We start from the raw sequence: 14652 nt of genomic DNA on the forward strand, positions 1-14652 counted from the left end.
AGAGTGTGCTGCCACCCAGCACCACACTCATTCATCTCCTGATGGCTCCCTGGTGACTGGTTGTAGTCCATCCAAGGTGGGGGAAAAAAAAAAGCCAACCTAATGAATAGCAAGATATTTTTTGGACAGACATCTTAATGTCATTTTTATCTCTGTAATGATTACTTACTTTTAGAATGGAGAGTTGTAAGACATTAAAAACAGGTGCTCTGCAGGATATTTTTACAGACCATGCTAATAACAGACCATGCTAATAAATTTACTGATGCTCTGGTGCTAAGAATCAAGTATTTTCTTTCAGATCATTACATAGTGATTGAACAGACTCTATCTGAACTAATTAATTAACTGCTTAAGGGGATGTTTACTGACATTGAAACTAGGTGGCACAGAACAGCCAGAATGCAATCTATAAAGTTCTTCTCCACTTAAAACAACTGTGTGTTCAGAGCAGTCCACAATCACACTGAGCCTGAACTATGCCTAAGAATTTCTTGCCAAAGTATTTCCACCAAACTCTTAGTAAAGAAGATGTAAGTCCAGTCTGGGAATATGCACTATGTCTGGCACTGTGTTTTGTTTACTGTTGGAGAAAACTTTGCAGAGCTATTCTAGTTCTAAACATGTTGCTTTGCCAGCACTTGTTGAAAATAGTTCTCACCGAGAAATAAATAAACTTTATCCTAGTTTATTTCATATTTTAAGCCTGAAGGCTTGTAGAACTTGTCACTACTTTTCCAAAGTCTGGGCATTGTTTTTACGAAGGACATATTTATGTTGGCAGGTTCTGAAAGAGCTGTTTGAAAGAATTTGACTTTTGCATAATATATTTTGACATCATTTTGAAGTAAAGTGAGAGCAGTCATCTGAAATCTTAAAATTTATGACGGTCTGAAAAAATTAATTCAATCTTGTGTGTTGACATTGACAGTTTTGTCTCCTTTTCCTTTAATAAAGTGAGATGCAAGAAGCCATTTGTGAGCAGAGGAGATACGCAATTTTCTGTATTGTTGTGAAATAACTAATCCCTTTATTAAAAATGGCTTCTGTGTTAGCATGGCAAGCATGGTCAAATACTGTTCAGCAAGTGTTTCATACAGCACTAAACACATGTTAATAGAAAACTAAATATGTAAACAGAATAAGTCTGAATATTTTAATATAAAGTTATATAAAAATACATAAAATCACAACTTTTTTTTCATGTTAGTAACATTAAAATGGGTTCTTCATCTTAGTTGATGGAGCATTTCACATGCTAGTGGAAAGCAGCGATTAAAAATGCACAGTAATGCAGGACTGAAAATTAACAAAAATCTGCATCTGTCTTGGTGCTTTGTAATATATAAATTGTGTCTTAAATATATTAATTATGTCTTCCTGTCTTAAATCATACCTGATACATGGTGGCAAGTTGTCATTACCTGAGTGGTTTTTTTAATAGTTTTGGTTTTTTAAGGCAGAAATTCCAGGAAAAGATTTGATAAAGTGGCAGAATATTTGTCTATTGTTTCAGCATAGAGCATGTAAAATGAATGAAAGGCATATTTTCTACAGGATAGCTTTCATCAATGTCTTTATAAAGTCCATTCAAACCATTTCAGCAGGCAGGAAAACCTCTGACTTTTAAACTGGATTTTTTTTTTCATATTTTCTGGTTTTATTCTTCAAAAATAAAAGTTAAAATATGGCTGTTATTTTTACATATGGTCAATTGAGGCAGGTAAAAAATTAGTTTAAAACTTTTGTTCAGTGTCTTGCAGATTTTATTATAGCATAGCACTGTCCTTACTAGTTTTCAGGTCCTTCTGTCAAAGATCTCACAGAAAAACAGGAATGCCATGAGACATCTTTGCAATCTTTGTATATGTTTAGCCACTTTGACTTTGTGTAGAGTGCTTGTATGGCATTTTCTTGAAAAAGAGTGGTTTTTTTTGTAAGGAACAGTAGGTTTTCCTGTACTTTATTAAAGCCGTGTAGTCTGTTTTCTATGTGCCCAAATGCATTTTAACCCACAACTTAATCTAAAACATGAAGGATAACTGAGATTGTTACATGGGTAGAGGTGACAGAGAACATGCATTCAGGCTTCATTAGATTCACTGTTCTCAGGAAAAAATTACTTATGATTAGATTGCCTTGACTTTCAGCAAACTCCCATATCTGTTCTGTGTTTTAAAATAATTTTTAATGATAATGAATGTTAAAACTAATCTTGTTCCCATTTTTAGCTGCATGCTAATGTCTCATTTTGAAGAGCCCAAAGCTACAGAAGATGAGGAACCTCCCACAGAACAAGACAAAAGAAAAAAAATGGTAAATTTTAGATCTGTTATTCAGTCACAGACCTGATTATGTGCTTCACTTCTGTCATACTAAATTCTTTTTAGGTTTGGTTGATTTGCTGTTCTTGGAAAATTCATGTTTTGAATCAAAAAAAGGAAATTTAATGCCAAACCTTGCAACCACAACACTTGCACTTTGCTTGCCTTTTTGCATCTTAGTAACTGTTATCAAAATAAACATTGTCTGTCCACAAAATCTGGGTATTACAATACTAAGACAATATAGAAGGAATTTACTGAAAAAAGCAGAGCTAAACTTTATTGAAATGTCATGGCAGGCCAAATTTCTCATATGTAAAGGAATTAATGTGCCTGCATAGAACTGTTTTCTAGTGTGAAGAACTTTTACAAAGAAGCCAGTGTATACTTGTGTAACTTTTCTTTTACATATAAAAGCAATACAATATATGTGTTTCTTTAAAAATTTAAACCTTTCCATATTCTTCTGCTATTAGAAATGCCTTAAGAGAAATTCCTAATGTCTTGCAATTTCAGATTTAAACAAAAAATGTACTACACAGTTCTGAAGTTGTTACTCTTGAAAGCATCTCTAGACTGTTAAATTTTGTTCTTGCTTGTGAGCTTAAATTCTAGCTGCTTGTTGCAGAGTGATATTTATTCTTAGAGGTTTTGTATAATCTCTCAATATAAATATATATGTGTATATTGTTATTGTTATCAATAGGGATCAATATGTCTATAGATCAACAGGGAGAGAGACATGTTTTGTTTGTTAACTTTTGCTTTTTAACTCTGATTAACTTTAATCTTCAATGCTTTTATATTCTTAATTTTTAGTATACTCAGACTACATTTCTGTCTGGCTAAAGTTTTAATAGCATTGTGTCAGACCTTAAGTTTTCTGTTGCAGGTTAACTTCAATAGTTTGGATATGTGTTGAGGAATTTAGACTTGTTAGATTTATAATGGACTACCTTCAGTGTGGATATGTCAGGCAAAATTAAAAGCAGGGCACACTGAATTATGCTGTATCATTAAATTACACAACACACCAATATGCTGCCAATGTACATAGTTACAGTTAGGGAACTGTTCTGGGGTCACATGCAATACAACGTCAGTAGTCATTTGAATAATGACAAATGTGCTTGGATAAGGAGGAGTTTCACCAAATTAATAGCACCACATCCAAGGTCTTGATTTACTTCCCTTGCATCTATCTTCCCTTACATATATCTCCTTTGCATATCACTTTTCTTTTTTCCCTAAGGAATTGCTTGAGCTTTTTTCCTTGTTTTCTCTTCAAGCTTAAACACATTTTCAGCATTTGTTTTCTTACAAAGTTTACTGAACGTCAAAGCTTCATTTTTGTTTTGAATCCCATAGTCTAAATTTAACTATTTCCATGGTTGCTGTGTTTTCTAGATTCCTAAGCATTATCTTTTGTTTTTCTCCTTTCAAGCCTTCTTTGTAAGAGTAGCTGCCTATTTTAGTCTTCTCATTCTTATATTTAGTTAATTTTTTCTGATATATTTCTGACTTAAACCTTCTACACTGTCACTTTTTCAGCTAACATTAGTATACACTGTATTCTTATTCCTTTCAATGTAATTTCTTGCAGCTGTGAAAGCAAGTGAAGTGTAGTTGTTATGAATGTTGGTTATAAATTCATTCTGAATCCCAACTGAAATAGCTTGATGTATAGCTTTGCAGATGGTGCAGAAATTGAGACATGGCACTTGGCTATTTACTTCAAAATTGTGTATGTCCTTTGGGCAGGTCACTAGTAGCAGAAGTGTCAGATAATAATCAGAACTGTTAATCATGGCTTCGAAAGCACAGCTAGCATTTCATTTTAGTAACTGGATTAAAACCAAAACATAACCTGGGCCCATTCCTACCTATGTGTGATGGAAGTTTCTTCCTCTCTGTAGGAGCACCAGTGCACACACTCACATGAAACTTACAAAACTCTAGTACCTGGTACCACTGGTAAAGTCAAAGAGGGAATAAATATATAATGTGATAAGAAAATCAAGAACAACCTAAAGGGAACCAGCAAAACCTCTGAACTGTTTGTCTGCTTCAAGCCCGTGTTTACAGCCAGTGAGGTGGAAGATTGGTTTCTTCAGTCCAGCCAGTTTCGAGATCGATTTGTAAAGTAACAAGATTGAAAAAGTAGTCAAATCCATGTTTTCACCTAGCATCATAAAGCACATTTCAATAATCAATTACTTGCCAAATGTTTGTTTCCTGTCTGTAGCTGTTTTGACTAAGCTGTTGGAATTTACTAGTGGTTTTTTTAACTGGAAAATAGATTTGTTTTGTCATATCAGAATCAGGCACATTTCAATAAAACAGCTATGGCAACACACCTAGGAACTCAGCATACATACTTGATATATAGTCCTTCACCAACTATGCTTACTCTTCTTCCAAACTTATGATTTTGCCTGCTTAGTCAGTGAAGACTGCAGCTGTCTGTCAAATATTGTTGACAAACTCAATATATCAAACAATTTCATTTGTTTTGTTAGTTCTGAATACAAGTTACAAAAAAGTAGAGGAAAAGAAAATCAACTTCTTGTTGCAGGAAGCTCTTTTATTTACTTGAAATACTTTTGATGTGACTATCTGAATGAAAACAAGTTAGTGTATTAACTCCTTAATTAAGTCTGAAGACTCTTGAGTCTCATTTGACATACAGATGGTAGCAGCAAGCATTAATCATACTACAGAAGTCTATACTGGCTTCAAGTGCTACTGCTTTCAATGGTGAGGCAGCCAGGGAGCAGTGAGATACGTGAGAGCAACAAATCTGCAGACACTGAGGTCAGTGAGAAAGGAAGGGGAGAAGGTGCTTCAGATGCCAGAGCTGAGGTTCCCCTGCAGCCCCTGGTGCTGTCACAATGAGGCAGCTGTGCCCCTGCAGCCCATGGAGGTCCCTGGGGATGCAGAGATCCACCTGAAGCCCCTGGATGCAGGTGCCCAAAGGAGTCTGACCTTATGGGAAGCCCACACTGGAGTTGGCTCCTGTCACCTGTGGCCATATGGAGAGAGGAGCCCCCACTGGAACAGCCTGTTTCTGAAGGACTGCACCATATAGAAAAAAAGGGATCTGCACTGGAAGAGTTAGTGAAGGACTGCAGCCCATGGATGCACCTGTGGGAGAAATTCATGAAGTACTGTCTCCTGTGGGTGAGACCCCATGATGGAACAGGGTGACAGTGTGAGGAGGAAGGAGCACCACAGACAACATGTGATAAAATTACTGCAATCCCCGTTCCCTTGTCCCTCAAACTGCTCCAGAGGAAGTAGAAAATTTAGGGTTAAAGTTGATGAAGAAGGAAGGTGTTTTAAGATTGTTTCATTTCTCGTTACCCTACCCTGATCTGATTGGAGGTAAAATAATTTCTCAGAGTCAAATCTGTTTTGCTTATGTGAGAAATTGGTGAGTGATCTCACCTCAGCCCATAAGCCTTTCATTATATTTTCTCTCCTGTCCCAGTTGTGGAGAGTATGATTGAGTGGCTTTGGTCAGGGTCACAAGGATAAGAACACTTGTATTTAAATACCTGTTTTTCTGTGCAAAATTCCCTAGAGTAATTTTATACATGACTGTTCAGAGCTATGAACTTAGAGAAACTAACTATAAATTAGTTATATGTCCCAAATTACAGTTTTAGGTGAACAAATGCAAATCATTCAGAAACTGGTAGATTCTTTGCTTGGCAAGGCAGGGAAAAATGCCACTAACTTCAGCAAATATTGATTAGAGTAGCTGTGATTTAGAAATTTCTTTAGGAAAGTCTATTACATTCTATGGGTTCAAATTACTTTTTACTGAAAAAAAACCTCCTACAGAGTACCAAACTGTTACTGCAATTACTTCCCCTTTCTAAAGAGTATTATGATAATAATAGGTAATAAAATTATCAAGTCTTACCTTGAAACAGCAAAATAGTTTATATAGTTTACCTTCCAGCATAAACAGTAGTGTTGTTTGGGTTTGACAGTAAGATGAACAGATCACAGGTCCGCACTAATTGCCATTGATTTCAACATCCTACTTCTTTATGATACAGCAAGCACCAGGTGTCCCCATCTCCCATCCCCTTCCATCCAGCCTGGTGGACTGAGGGACAAATGTGGCATAACTGTCAATGCCCTGAGCCTGCCAGTGTGTCTGCTGACACTAAAATTAGCAATACATCCTCTGTCAATGTAGCCTCTTCTTTTACCTACTTTTGCTATTAAAAGGCAGCTAATGTGGGAAAATAGTAACAAATATCCTGTCCTTCCCTGCCCAAAAGAAAATTGTATAATCCAGCTGGAATTATGAGGTCTGTAGGTATCAGACCTGAAGTGTGGCTATTCTTTATACATATTGACAGTTTATTTTGTTTGTTGTATAGTCTAAACAAGTTTGACTTTTTCGTTGTTTTGTTTTCTTACTAATAAAATAAAACTTAGCATAGTGCATGCCATCACTATAAAGTCCTTGGTAAGATCTGTTCTGAGTTTTAGGAGTTACAGGAACCTCATTCAGCAGGAACTAATAAAGTAGCTTTGAAATTATTTTATCTTGTAGAAGCATTAAACCTTAGTGCAAAGTGTAAGACTCATGAATTGACACTGTTTCAAATAGTTTAAAACTGATAACTGCCTTGATAATAATTTTTTTTGATCTTTGTTTTGCACAAGTGTTTCCTCTTGCTTCTCAAGTAAGTACAAAGATAATAAAAGATTTCTTTCTTGAGCTGAGGTTATAATCAAAATGTGTAAGTCATATAGTATTTTTTTTTGCATTGTTATAAATTTTTATTTTACATGTTTTCCACAGCTTGCACTGAAGGACCCAGTACACACTGTGTCACTGCAGCAGTTCATCTATGAGAAGTTAAAGGCACAGCAGGAATTGCTGGGAGAACAAGGTTTTCACGCCCTTATGGAAACCGTGGATACAGAAATAGTTGCCCAGCTACAGGAATTTTTACAAGGCTTCTGAATGAGCAGAAAGAAGATTTTCTATGCCAAATTTTTATTTCAAAAATATGAAAGAACTCTAGCCTTCAGTCTTGTATGGATGAGTCGAATGAAAGGTGAAAATTACTTGTGACAAAATAATAAAAAAAGTTTCTGCTGTTGCTCCTAAACTATGCTCTTTTGATTTTTTTTTTTTTTATGATAAAAGGTTAATTAAGGCTTCTATCATTTAGCTAACATTTCCATGATTCCTAACATGGTATATGCTGCCCTAGGTAGTACCATTTTTTGGTACCCTTAACTGTGCTTTTGGTTCACAAAGGTATGTCATAAAGTCAGTAGTCTGAAGGGACTTACTCATGTTTATTAAAGGAAAGCATCTGTTAATTCAGCACTATAATTCAGTATCAGGAGCTGCTTCCTTTAATACTAGATCTATATAACTTTCTCCCTTTCTATTATTCTTTTTAGACTGTATGTTCAACCTGACAAAGAGAAGAATTTAGGAAAGCTGTAAGACTGTAAACAGAAATATTCCTTCATGAGAGAAAAATAATTCCCATTTGAATTGTCTCAGGGAAAAACTTTGATTGTAACACTTAAATTGTATTTGAAGTGTTAGAGAACTTCAGTATATACTTCTGTCTGAAGATGTGAGTTTTCCTTTTTATCAACAAGTTTTCTTTATTTCTGTTACCAAGCAATTAATAATCTTGAGTTCCTTCTATTTCACTTTTAGCTGTCATAACACAGAGAAACTCACCAGAGGTAAATGAGCAATTAATTCTAGTTAATTTGTGGCCGTATCTGGACTACTTAAAATTACCATGTACAGTATCTCAATTCTTTGTGTTTTTTCATCAAAGACATGTCATTAGGATACTTCAGAATTGTTGCTAAAATGTTTAAGCCAAGGTCACAGTTATAACAATTATTTACAAACAAGGGGCTCACTTTCAATTATTTATTAGTTACCTGCAGGGTAAAGCTCCTCCTTTCTATGTGCCTTTGTCTTTTGTACCTTGCAGGTGGAAGTGGGAAGAAGATGCTGATTTCCATTTTCAGATTTTTTCCTTTTAAGTACTGATCTTCCACCTCTAAAGTTGACATTAACTTTGCCTCACTAAGGGATGATTTAGCTATTAAATCAGATTTTTTTTTCCAGAGGGGATTAACTGTTTAAAGACATCTATGAGCTTTTGACAATCTTGCTACATGCTTTTAAAAATATGAGCCTTTTTTACTGATCTTTTGGGGAGTACTCTCTTTTGAAACCTTCCCTCTGTTTGTCAAGAAAGGGTCATCTTTCTCTTCTCCTTTGGCATTAGCATCAGGGACTGTTTGGGCTCTCACAGTTATAAATGCAAAACCTACCTTGTCCCCTGCTACCAGCATCTGTCAGGAGAAGTTGTGTGAGAACTCAGCTCATTGTTTCCTGCATTTTACCTTGGCATAGGGAGGTTTGCCAGGAGAATTGCTACTCTTTGTTTGTATGTTATGTGTATGTAATTTCCTCAATCATCCACCACCATCATCTCATAATTAAGAGGTTTACTGTCAAGTACCAGTACATTTGGTACTTGCAAGGGAGGAGACTCAGTGTGCTGATTGTCCCATTCAGTTGTGAGCCACAATTACCAGAACCTGGCGGCTTTTGACTAAGTTTGGATTTGTTGCACAGTTCATCTGCAGACACCCTAAGCTTTTAGCTCAGTATAAAATCTGTGCAGATCTGGTCACCTTTGCTAGCTTTGACTCCACCTGGCATGGTGGCCTGGTGTACAGAAACATGTCCTGGCAGCAAGCAGTACTGCCCTGCCACCGTTCTGCAGAATCCCTTGTGTAGTGCCAAATGGTGCTCCCTGAAGTTTCAGAGGGAAGCAGGTCCTACCTGCTGTAGTCCAGCCCTGCCCTAAAGGCTGCTCTCTGCTGTGTGGCCAAGCCACCCAGCTCTCCGTGCAGTGTCTCACAGGTCAGGTCTGTCATCCTGGCTGAGGCAGGCCTGCCTGCATCATTCTCAGGGCAACTCCACCCCCATTACCTCATGTGGTGGAGTGTTAACTGCAGGTTATGTTAATGCATGATGGTGGCTGAGACCCTCTCAAGAATGATGGACGTACTTTCAGCTAATAACAAACAAGAAGTTGTGATTAACTTTCTGAGTAATGTCTCTGTATAACTGCATGTGTTCATTTTCATATGCATTAGGGAACAAGTTAAATTTGTTGCTAGGTGTTTGGCTTGTGCTCTTGGATGATTTTTCTCTGAGGCTTGGACTATAATTGAAAACAATCATCATTATCATAACTGTTTATATGACAACCACTGTCAATGAGCACAATGCCAAACAAGTGCCCATCTGCAGCCAGCAACAATCTACCACTCAAAGTGGAGAAATTTCAGCTTGAAACAGCAGAAAAACTATTACTATCATTATATATTAAACCCTTACACATAGGGTTAAATTTTCACTGGAAGAATATGGATTAGGACTGCAGCAAGTTATAGCCCTTTTTCAATTTGTTGGTGAAATTTTAAACTTTAGTCTCTATGGAAAGAACAGAAACCAAATATAGCAATTATCCTGACACCAAAGCAGTAAAATACAGTTTCTGAAAGTCTTGTGAGGAAGGATCTTGGATTCTCTCATATTCTAGGCTTTGATTTTCAAGACAAAAGTAATTTGAATTGGGTATGTTTTTTCCTATGGCACACTGAATACTTTAAAATGCTATCAGGTTACTTTTCAGAAAAGGCAATGATTAAGGTGAAGAAAAACTTTCTGCTTCTGATAAGAGTTAAATGAGAGGACTTATTCTGCTGCTTCCATCTTCAAAACATTAGCTTTGGTGTATCGATGATGACCATTTTTAGGCCCCTGGCCTAACTGAAGTGTTAATAACTCGTGTAATGTCTTCGCAATCTGCTAAATCTCTTTCAGCTTTAGAAACTAAATTTATCCAAGTTGTACTTTATTTCTATTTAATAGCAGAGGTATTTGTCTCAAGAAAAATACAACTGGAATAACTTCCAAGGATGTTTTCAGGTTAGATAACCTGTGGGCATGGTCTTGTGTTCTCGCAGTGCTCTTTGCATTGCCAGCAGTGAGGCCATGGCCTCCCACCCTCCCTGCAGTGAAGTGGTGGAGGATTTTGCATCATTTGTGAGCAAGTGCTGGGATCAGGCTGTGTGCTTGAGACCTCAGCCATGGTTGTGTCCCAGGAGGTGCAGAGGGAGTGCAGGGTGCCAGTCCCAGCAGCCCTCATGGCTGCTGGAGAGAGCTCCACTCCTTGCCAGGGAAGTGACTGCTTGCAGCATAGCTGGCAGATGGGCTGGGGTGTTCTGCCCACTGTGCCTTCACTGAGAAGGGGTTCCGTGATTCCAGAGAAGAACATGCCATGCAGGACATTTACGTCTACTTCTTTCTCCTCAGGATCTTTACATACACAAATAACTCATCAGCTTTTTCCAGTGTATTTTCCCTAAATTACTGTGACTATTTCAGATTGGACTCCAAGCACCCTGGTCTAGTGGAAGGGCAGAGGGATTGGATCTAGATGGCTTTAAGGTTCCTTCCAACCCAAACCATTCTATGATTTGACAATTCTAAGCCTTAGAAGTTTTGCAGGAGGGAAAGTCAGGTGTTCAGACATATTCTGCCAGGGTATCTGAAGTGAAGGCCGAAGTCCTAAGCAGAATCACAGCTTGTAGCTACAAGTTGTAACAGATACGGTCTTTTCTCTGATGATTCAGCAGTAATAAAACCACTTCTTTATATCATATTAACACAGATACCGGTTTGGAGTTAATATTTAATACGTTTAGTATGCTTGACTTTTTTTCCTTAGTTTTTATTAAATTCCAAAGGCTAGTAATGCTCCTAAATTGCAGCTCACAGTGTTAACACTGAACATGCCACATCTTCATTTAGCAGAAGCAACACCTTAGTAACTAAGATACACATTTTGAAGGCTCTTCAGACTCATTTATTTGTCTTGCTTCAATGGTGGCATTTAAAAAAAAAATTATTACTAACACAATTTCCACATTACTGCTAACTGTGATTAATAATCTGACTAATCACAAGGTAGTCAGATTTGACTACTTCTGTAAAAACATATCATAAGGTTCAATAGCTTGTTCATAACATATTGTGCTTACGCTTGGGAAATTGAAATAGAATTGAGTGGAGACAACCCCCTTAAAAATGTAATTGGGTATTCATAAGGAGTGCTTACAAAAGTTACATCTTCTGCTCCTCATAGTGGCCAGACCGGGCTGTTTGTTAGGCTGTGTGTACTACTGCACTAACTGGTTTAAATGGCATGCTTGAAAACACTGATTATGAAGGAGTTAGTTTTCAAATTTACACAGAATGGGTGATCAGTTTTGGTCTAAAATGAAGGGAAAAGGATTAAAAGGATTTGCTGCAAACCAGCAAATTCCACCAGCAAAACATAAATGCAACTAGAACATGCCTCTTAAAAGTTGATTATAGGGAATAAAATCACAACCCACATCAAGCTGTGTGTCATTTCTGAAGTAAGCAGTGGATATTGGCAGGTGGCAAAGAAGTTTACCTGGGCTGGAGCTGTGCAAGCAGTTGAATTTTCATTCCCTTGAATGGGGAAATCGGAGGGAAGAAGGGAAAATGCTCAACAGAAGCGTATTACTTAAGGTTTAATGCTGTATTTCTCTCTTCTTAACCTGCTTTTAATAAAATACAAGCCAATTTTGAAGTCAAGCTGTCACTTCTAAACCTGTGAAAAGCCCAAAATGTTCACAATAAATATTCATAGATAAAACAATTTGCTGAATGTGCATATTGGTTCAGGTAGTATGAAAGCTTTCAGGTGTTAGATTAATCTCTCAAAAACATATCCAATTCTATAATGGAGTGTAGTGCTAATAAAGAGATACTGCTTGAAACTATGACAAAAAATTAATCATGTTTACTGTGACTGCAGGTTGTCAACCCTTCCCACTGCAATTTTAACCAACAAAAGTGATCATTAAAGCAGCATTTAAAAACAGATGGAAAATGTTTAGGCGACGTGAATATTTGACCCAAGAGATACATTTATTTTTCTAATATTTGCACCAGCACAATATTTGGTGTTAATTAGGGAAAGTAGCAGAACATTGTGGGGACTGTCTGATAGATGGTAGTTGTGGTTTAAACTTAGAATGTTTCATCAGTTATTCAGGAAACAGTTGAATCAGTCATACAATATAGACAAATGCCCAATAACTTACCACCTTGAAAAAATGGAAATTGCTGATAGGTAAATTCTCAGCAGAGAATATGTGCACCTTGTTATTTTGTTGCATGGCGGTGTTTTGAAAATACACCATGAGTAATTTCAAAAGTATTTTAAACCAAGTAGTTGTTATTTTAATGCAAACAATCTATTTATTAATTGTTACAATTTGACTTTTTAAAATTAAAATGACAAAGATATATCTACAGATTTTTTTTTATGGGATACTGAGAAAAACTAGTAATTCTCATACATCTGGATTGCGGGAATGACTGCTGACGAACTAACTGAGCTTTCAAGGGAATAGAGACTTAAAAACCGTACCTTCACCCTGATGCTTCACCAACCCAACTTTAAAATTGGGCAGGTATGCAAGGAAGCTTACAGACATAAACTACATGCACAAACAGCTTTTCACCTTATTCAGCTGTTGAAATGCTCTGCCCCATGTTTTCCCACACTTTACACTACCAGGTGTAGCTTTTTGGTTTACTACATCTGTAGCAAGTGCCTGCTGTTCCACCAGCACTTGTGTTTTTCAGTTCTTAAATACATAAATGAAGTCCTTGTATGCTGGCTATCAAGCACTCTGGTGAGGAATAAAAGATGCAGATTGGTTTGTCCAACAGCTGTGGTTGAAGGAAGTGATGAGTCCCATATTCTCCTATCTGGCTTTCAAGCTATTTAATCATTTTACTTAATGATACTGTAATGCCTCATGTGTGGGTAGACCCCAGATCCCAAGAGTCCTCATCTAGGTTTTTGCTGCTAGCTGTACTCATTTGTTGAAGCATTTTGATGTATTATTGTCTCTCTCCTGAGAATTGATCCGAGAGCCCTGCAAGCAGAATTGTTCTGCTCCACAGAAGTTCCTTTTCGTCCTCCACCTCCTGAAGTACTTGTGAAGAAATCAACAAATTTATCTCAGCCTCTTTCTTGATAGCCTGCAAGCGCAGTGTCAAACACACAGCTGAATGAGAGGAGTTGGTCTTTAGGAAGGCTGCAGCACAGAGGCTCCTGGGGAGGGTGGGTGCTGATGCAGTCAGACGTGAAATGCTAACATCCAAGTAACGGGCAGTAATGAAGAGAGTGAACAAGCCGTTTTCAGCCTGGCTGAAGAAAGATTTCCCTAAGTTTCTCTATTAGGAGTTTTATCAAACTTTATGGATGGTTCAGGAGCACTGATTGCAACAACTGCCAGTGAAATAGAAATGGCAAGAATGTAACTGAGCAGGGTGGAGTAGTGTTGCACTTTGTCACTGGCCAGAGTGCCACAGCTGGGCAGAGGAGAGGAAAATTTAAAGAAGGTTTCATGAGTTGAGATAAGGACTGGAGAAAACACTCCAAGGGTAAAACAGGCTCAACTTAGAGGTACGAAGTGAGTTTATTACTAACAAAATCAGAGGAGGATAATGAGAAGTAAAACAAGCCTTTAAAACCACTTTTTCTTCCCCCAAACCCTCCCTCCTTCCCACCAGCAGTGCAGAGAGACAGGGCATGGGAGTTTGGTCACTTCCTCACCTGAGGTTTTCTTCCACTGCTCAGGGAGAGGAGTCCTTCCCCTGCTGCACCGTGGGGTCCCTCTCACAGGACACAGTCCTCTGTGAATTTCTCCAGCGTGGTTCCAACCTTACAAGCAGCACCTTCTAATCTCACGAGCAGCAGTCCTGCCAAAACTGCTGCAACATGAGTCCTTCCCATGGGCAGACAATCCACCCAAAACTGCTGCAGTATGGTCACTCTTCCACGGGGTGCAGCCCTCCAAGGACAGGCTGCTCCAGCCTGGAAGCAGGGCCCTCTCTCTCCATCCATAGTGTCTCCCACTGGAACACAGCCTCCTCCAGGAATCCACCTGCTCCAGCATGGGCACCTCCCCTAGGGGCTGCAGGTGGATCTCTGCATCCCCTGTAGATCCCCAAGGGCTGCAGGGACACAGCTGCCTTACCATGGCCCGCAGGGGAACCTTGGCTCCAGCGCCTGGAGCACCTCCTGCCCCTCCTTCTCCACTGACCTTGGTGTCTTTGTGTTGTTTCCCTCACATGTTCTCACCGTCTCCTCTTCTCTGGCTGGAATTAAAACTGCACCACTACTTTTGTTTT

The 14652-nt window shown here is 38.1% G+C and overlaps 1 protein-coding gene across 4 annotated transcripts in view; it reads left to right on the forward strand.

Moving 5' to 3' along the window:
- Nucleotides 1-7462, forward strand: part of IPO11 (importin 11) — a 78562-nt gene extending 71100 nt beyond the window's left edge. For all 4 annotated transcript variants that reach the window (XM_038125742.1, XM_038125740.1, XM_038125744.1 and 1 more), the window contains 2 exons: nucleotides 2232-2316; nucleotides 7150-7462. In XM_038125742.1, coding sequence (XP_037981670.1) covers nucleotides 2232-2316; nucleotides 7150-7314 — 250 coding nt within the window. In that variant the 3' untranslated portion in view covers nucleotides 7315-7462. The remainder of the gene's footprint in view (nucleotides 1-2231; nucleotides 2317-7149) is intronic.
- The last annotated feature ends 7190 nt before the right edge of the window (nucleotides 7463-14652 follow it).

The sequence above is a fragment of the Motacilla alba genome, chromosome Z, assembly GCF_015832195.1.
Source record: "Motacilla alba alba isolate MOTALB_02 chromosome Z, Motacilla_alba_V1.0_pri, whole genome shotgun sequence".
Lineage (NCBI taxonomy): Eukaryota > Metazoa > Chordata > Aves > Passeriformes > Motacillidae > Motacilla > Motacilla alba.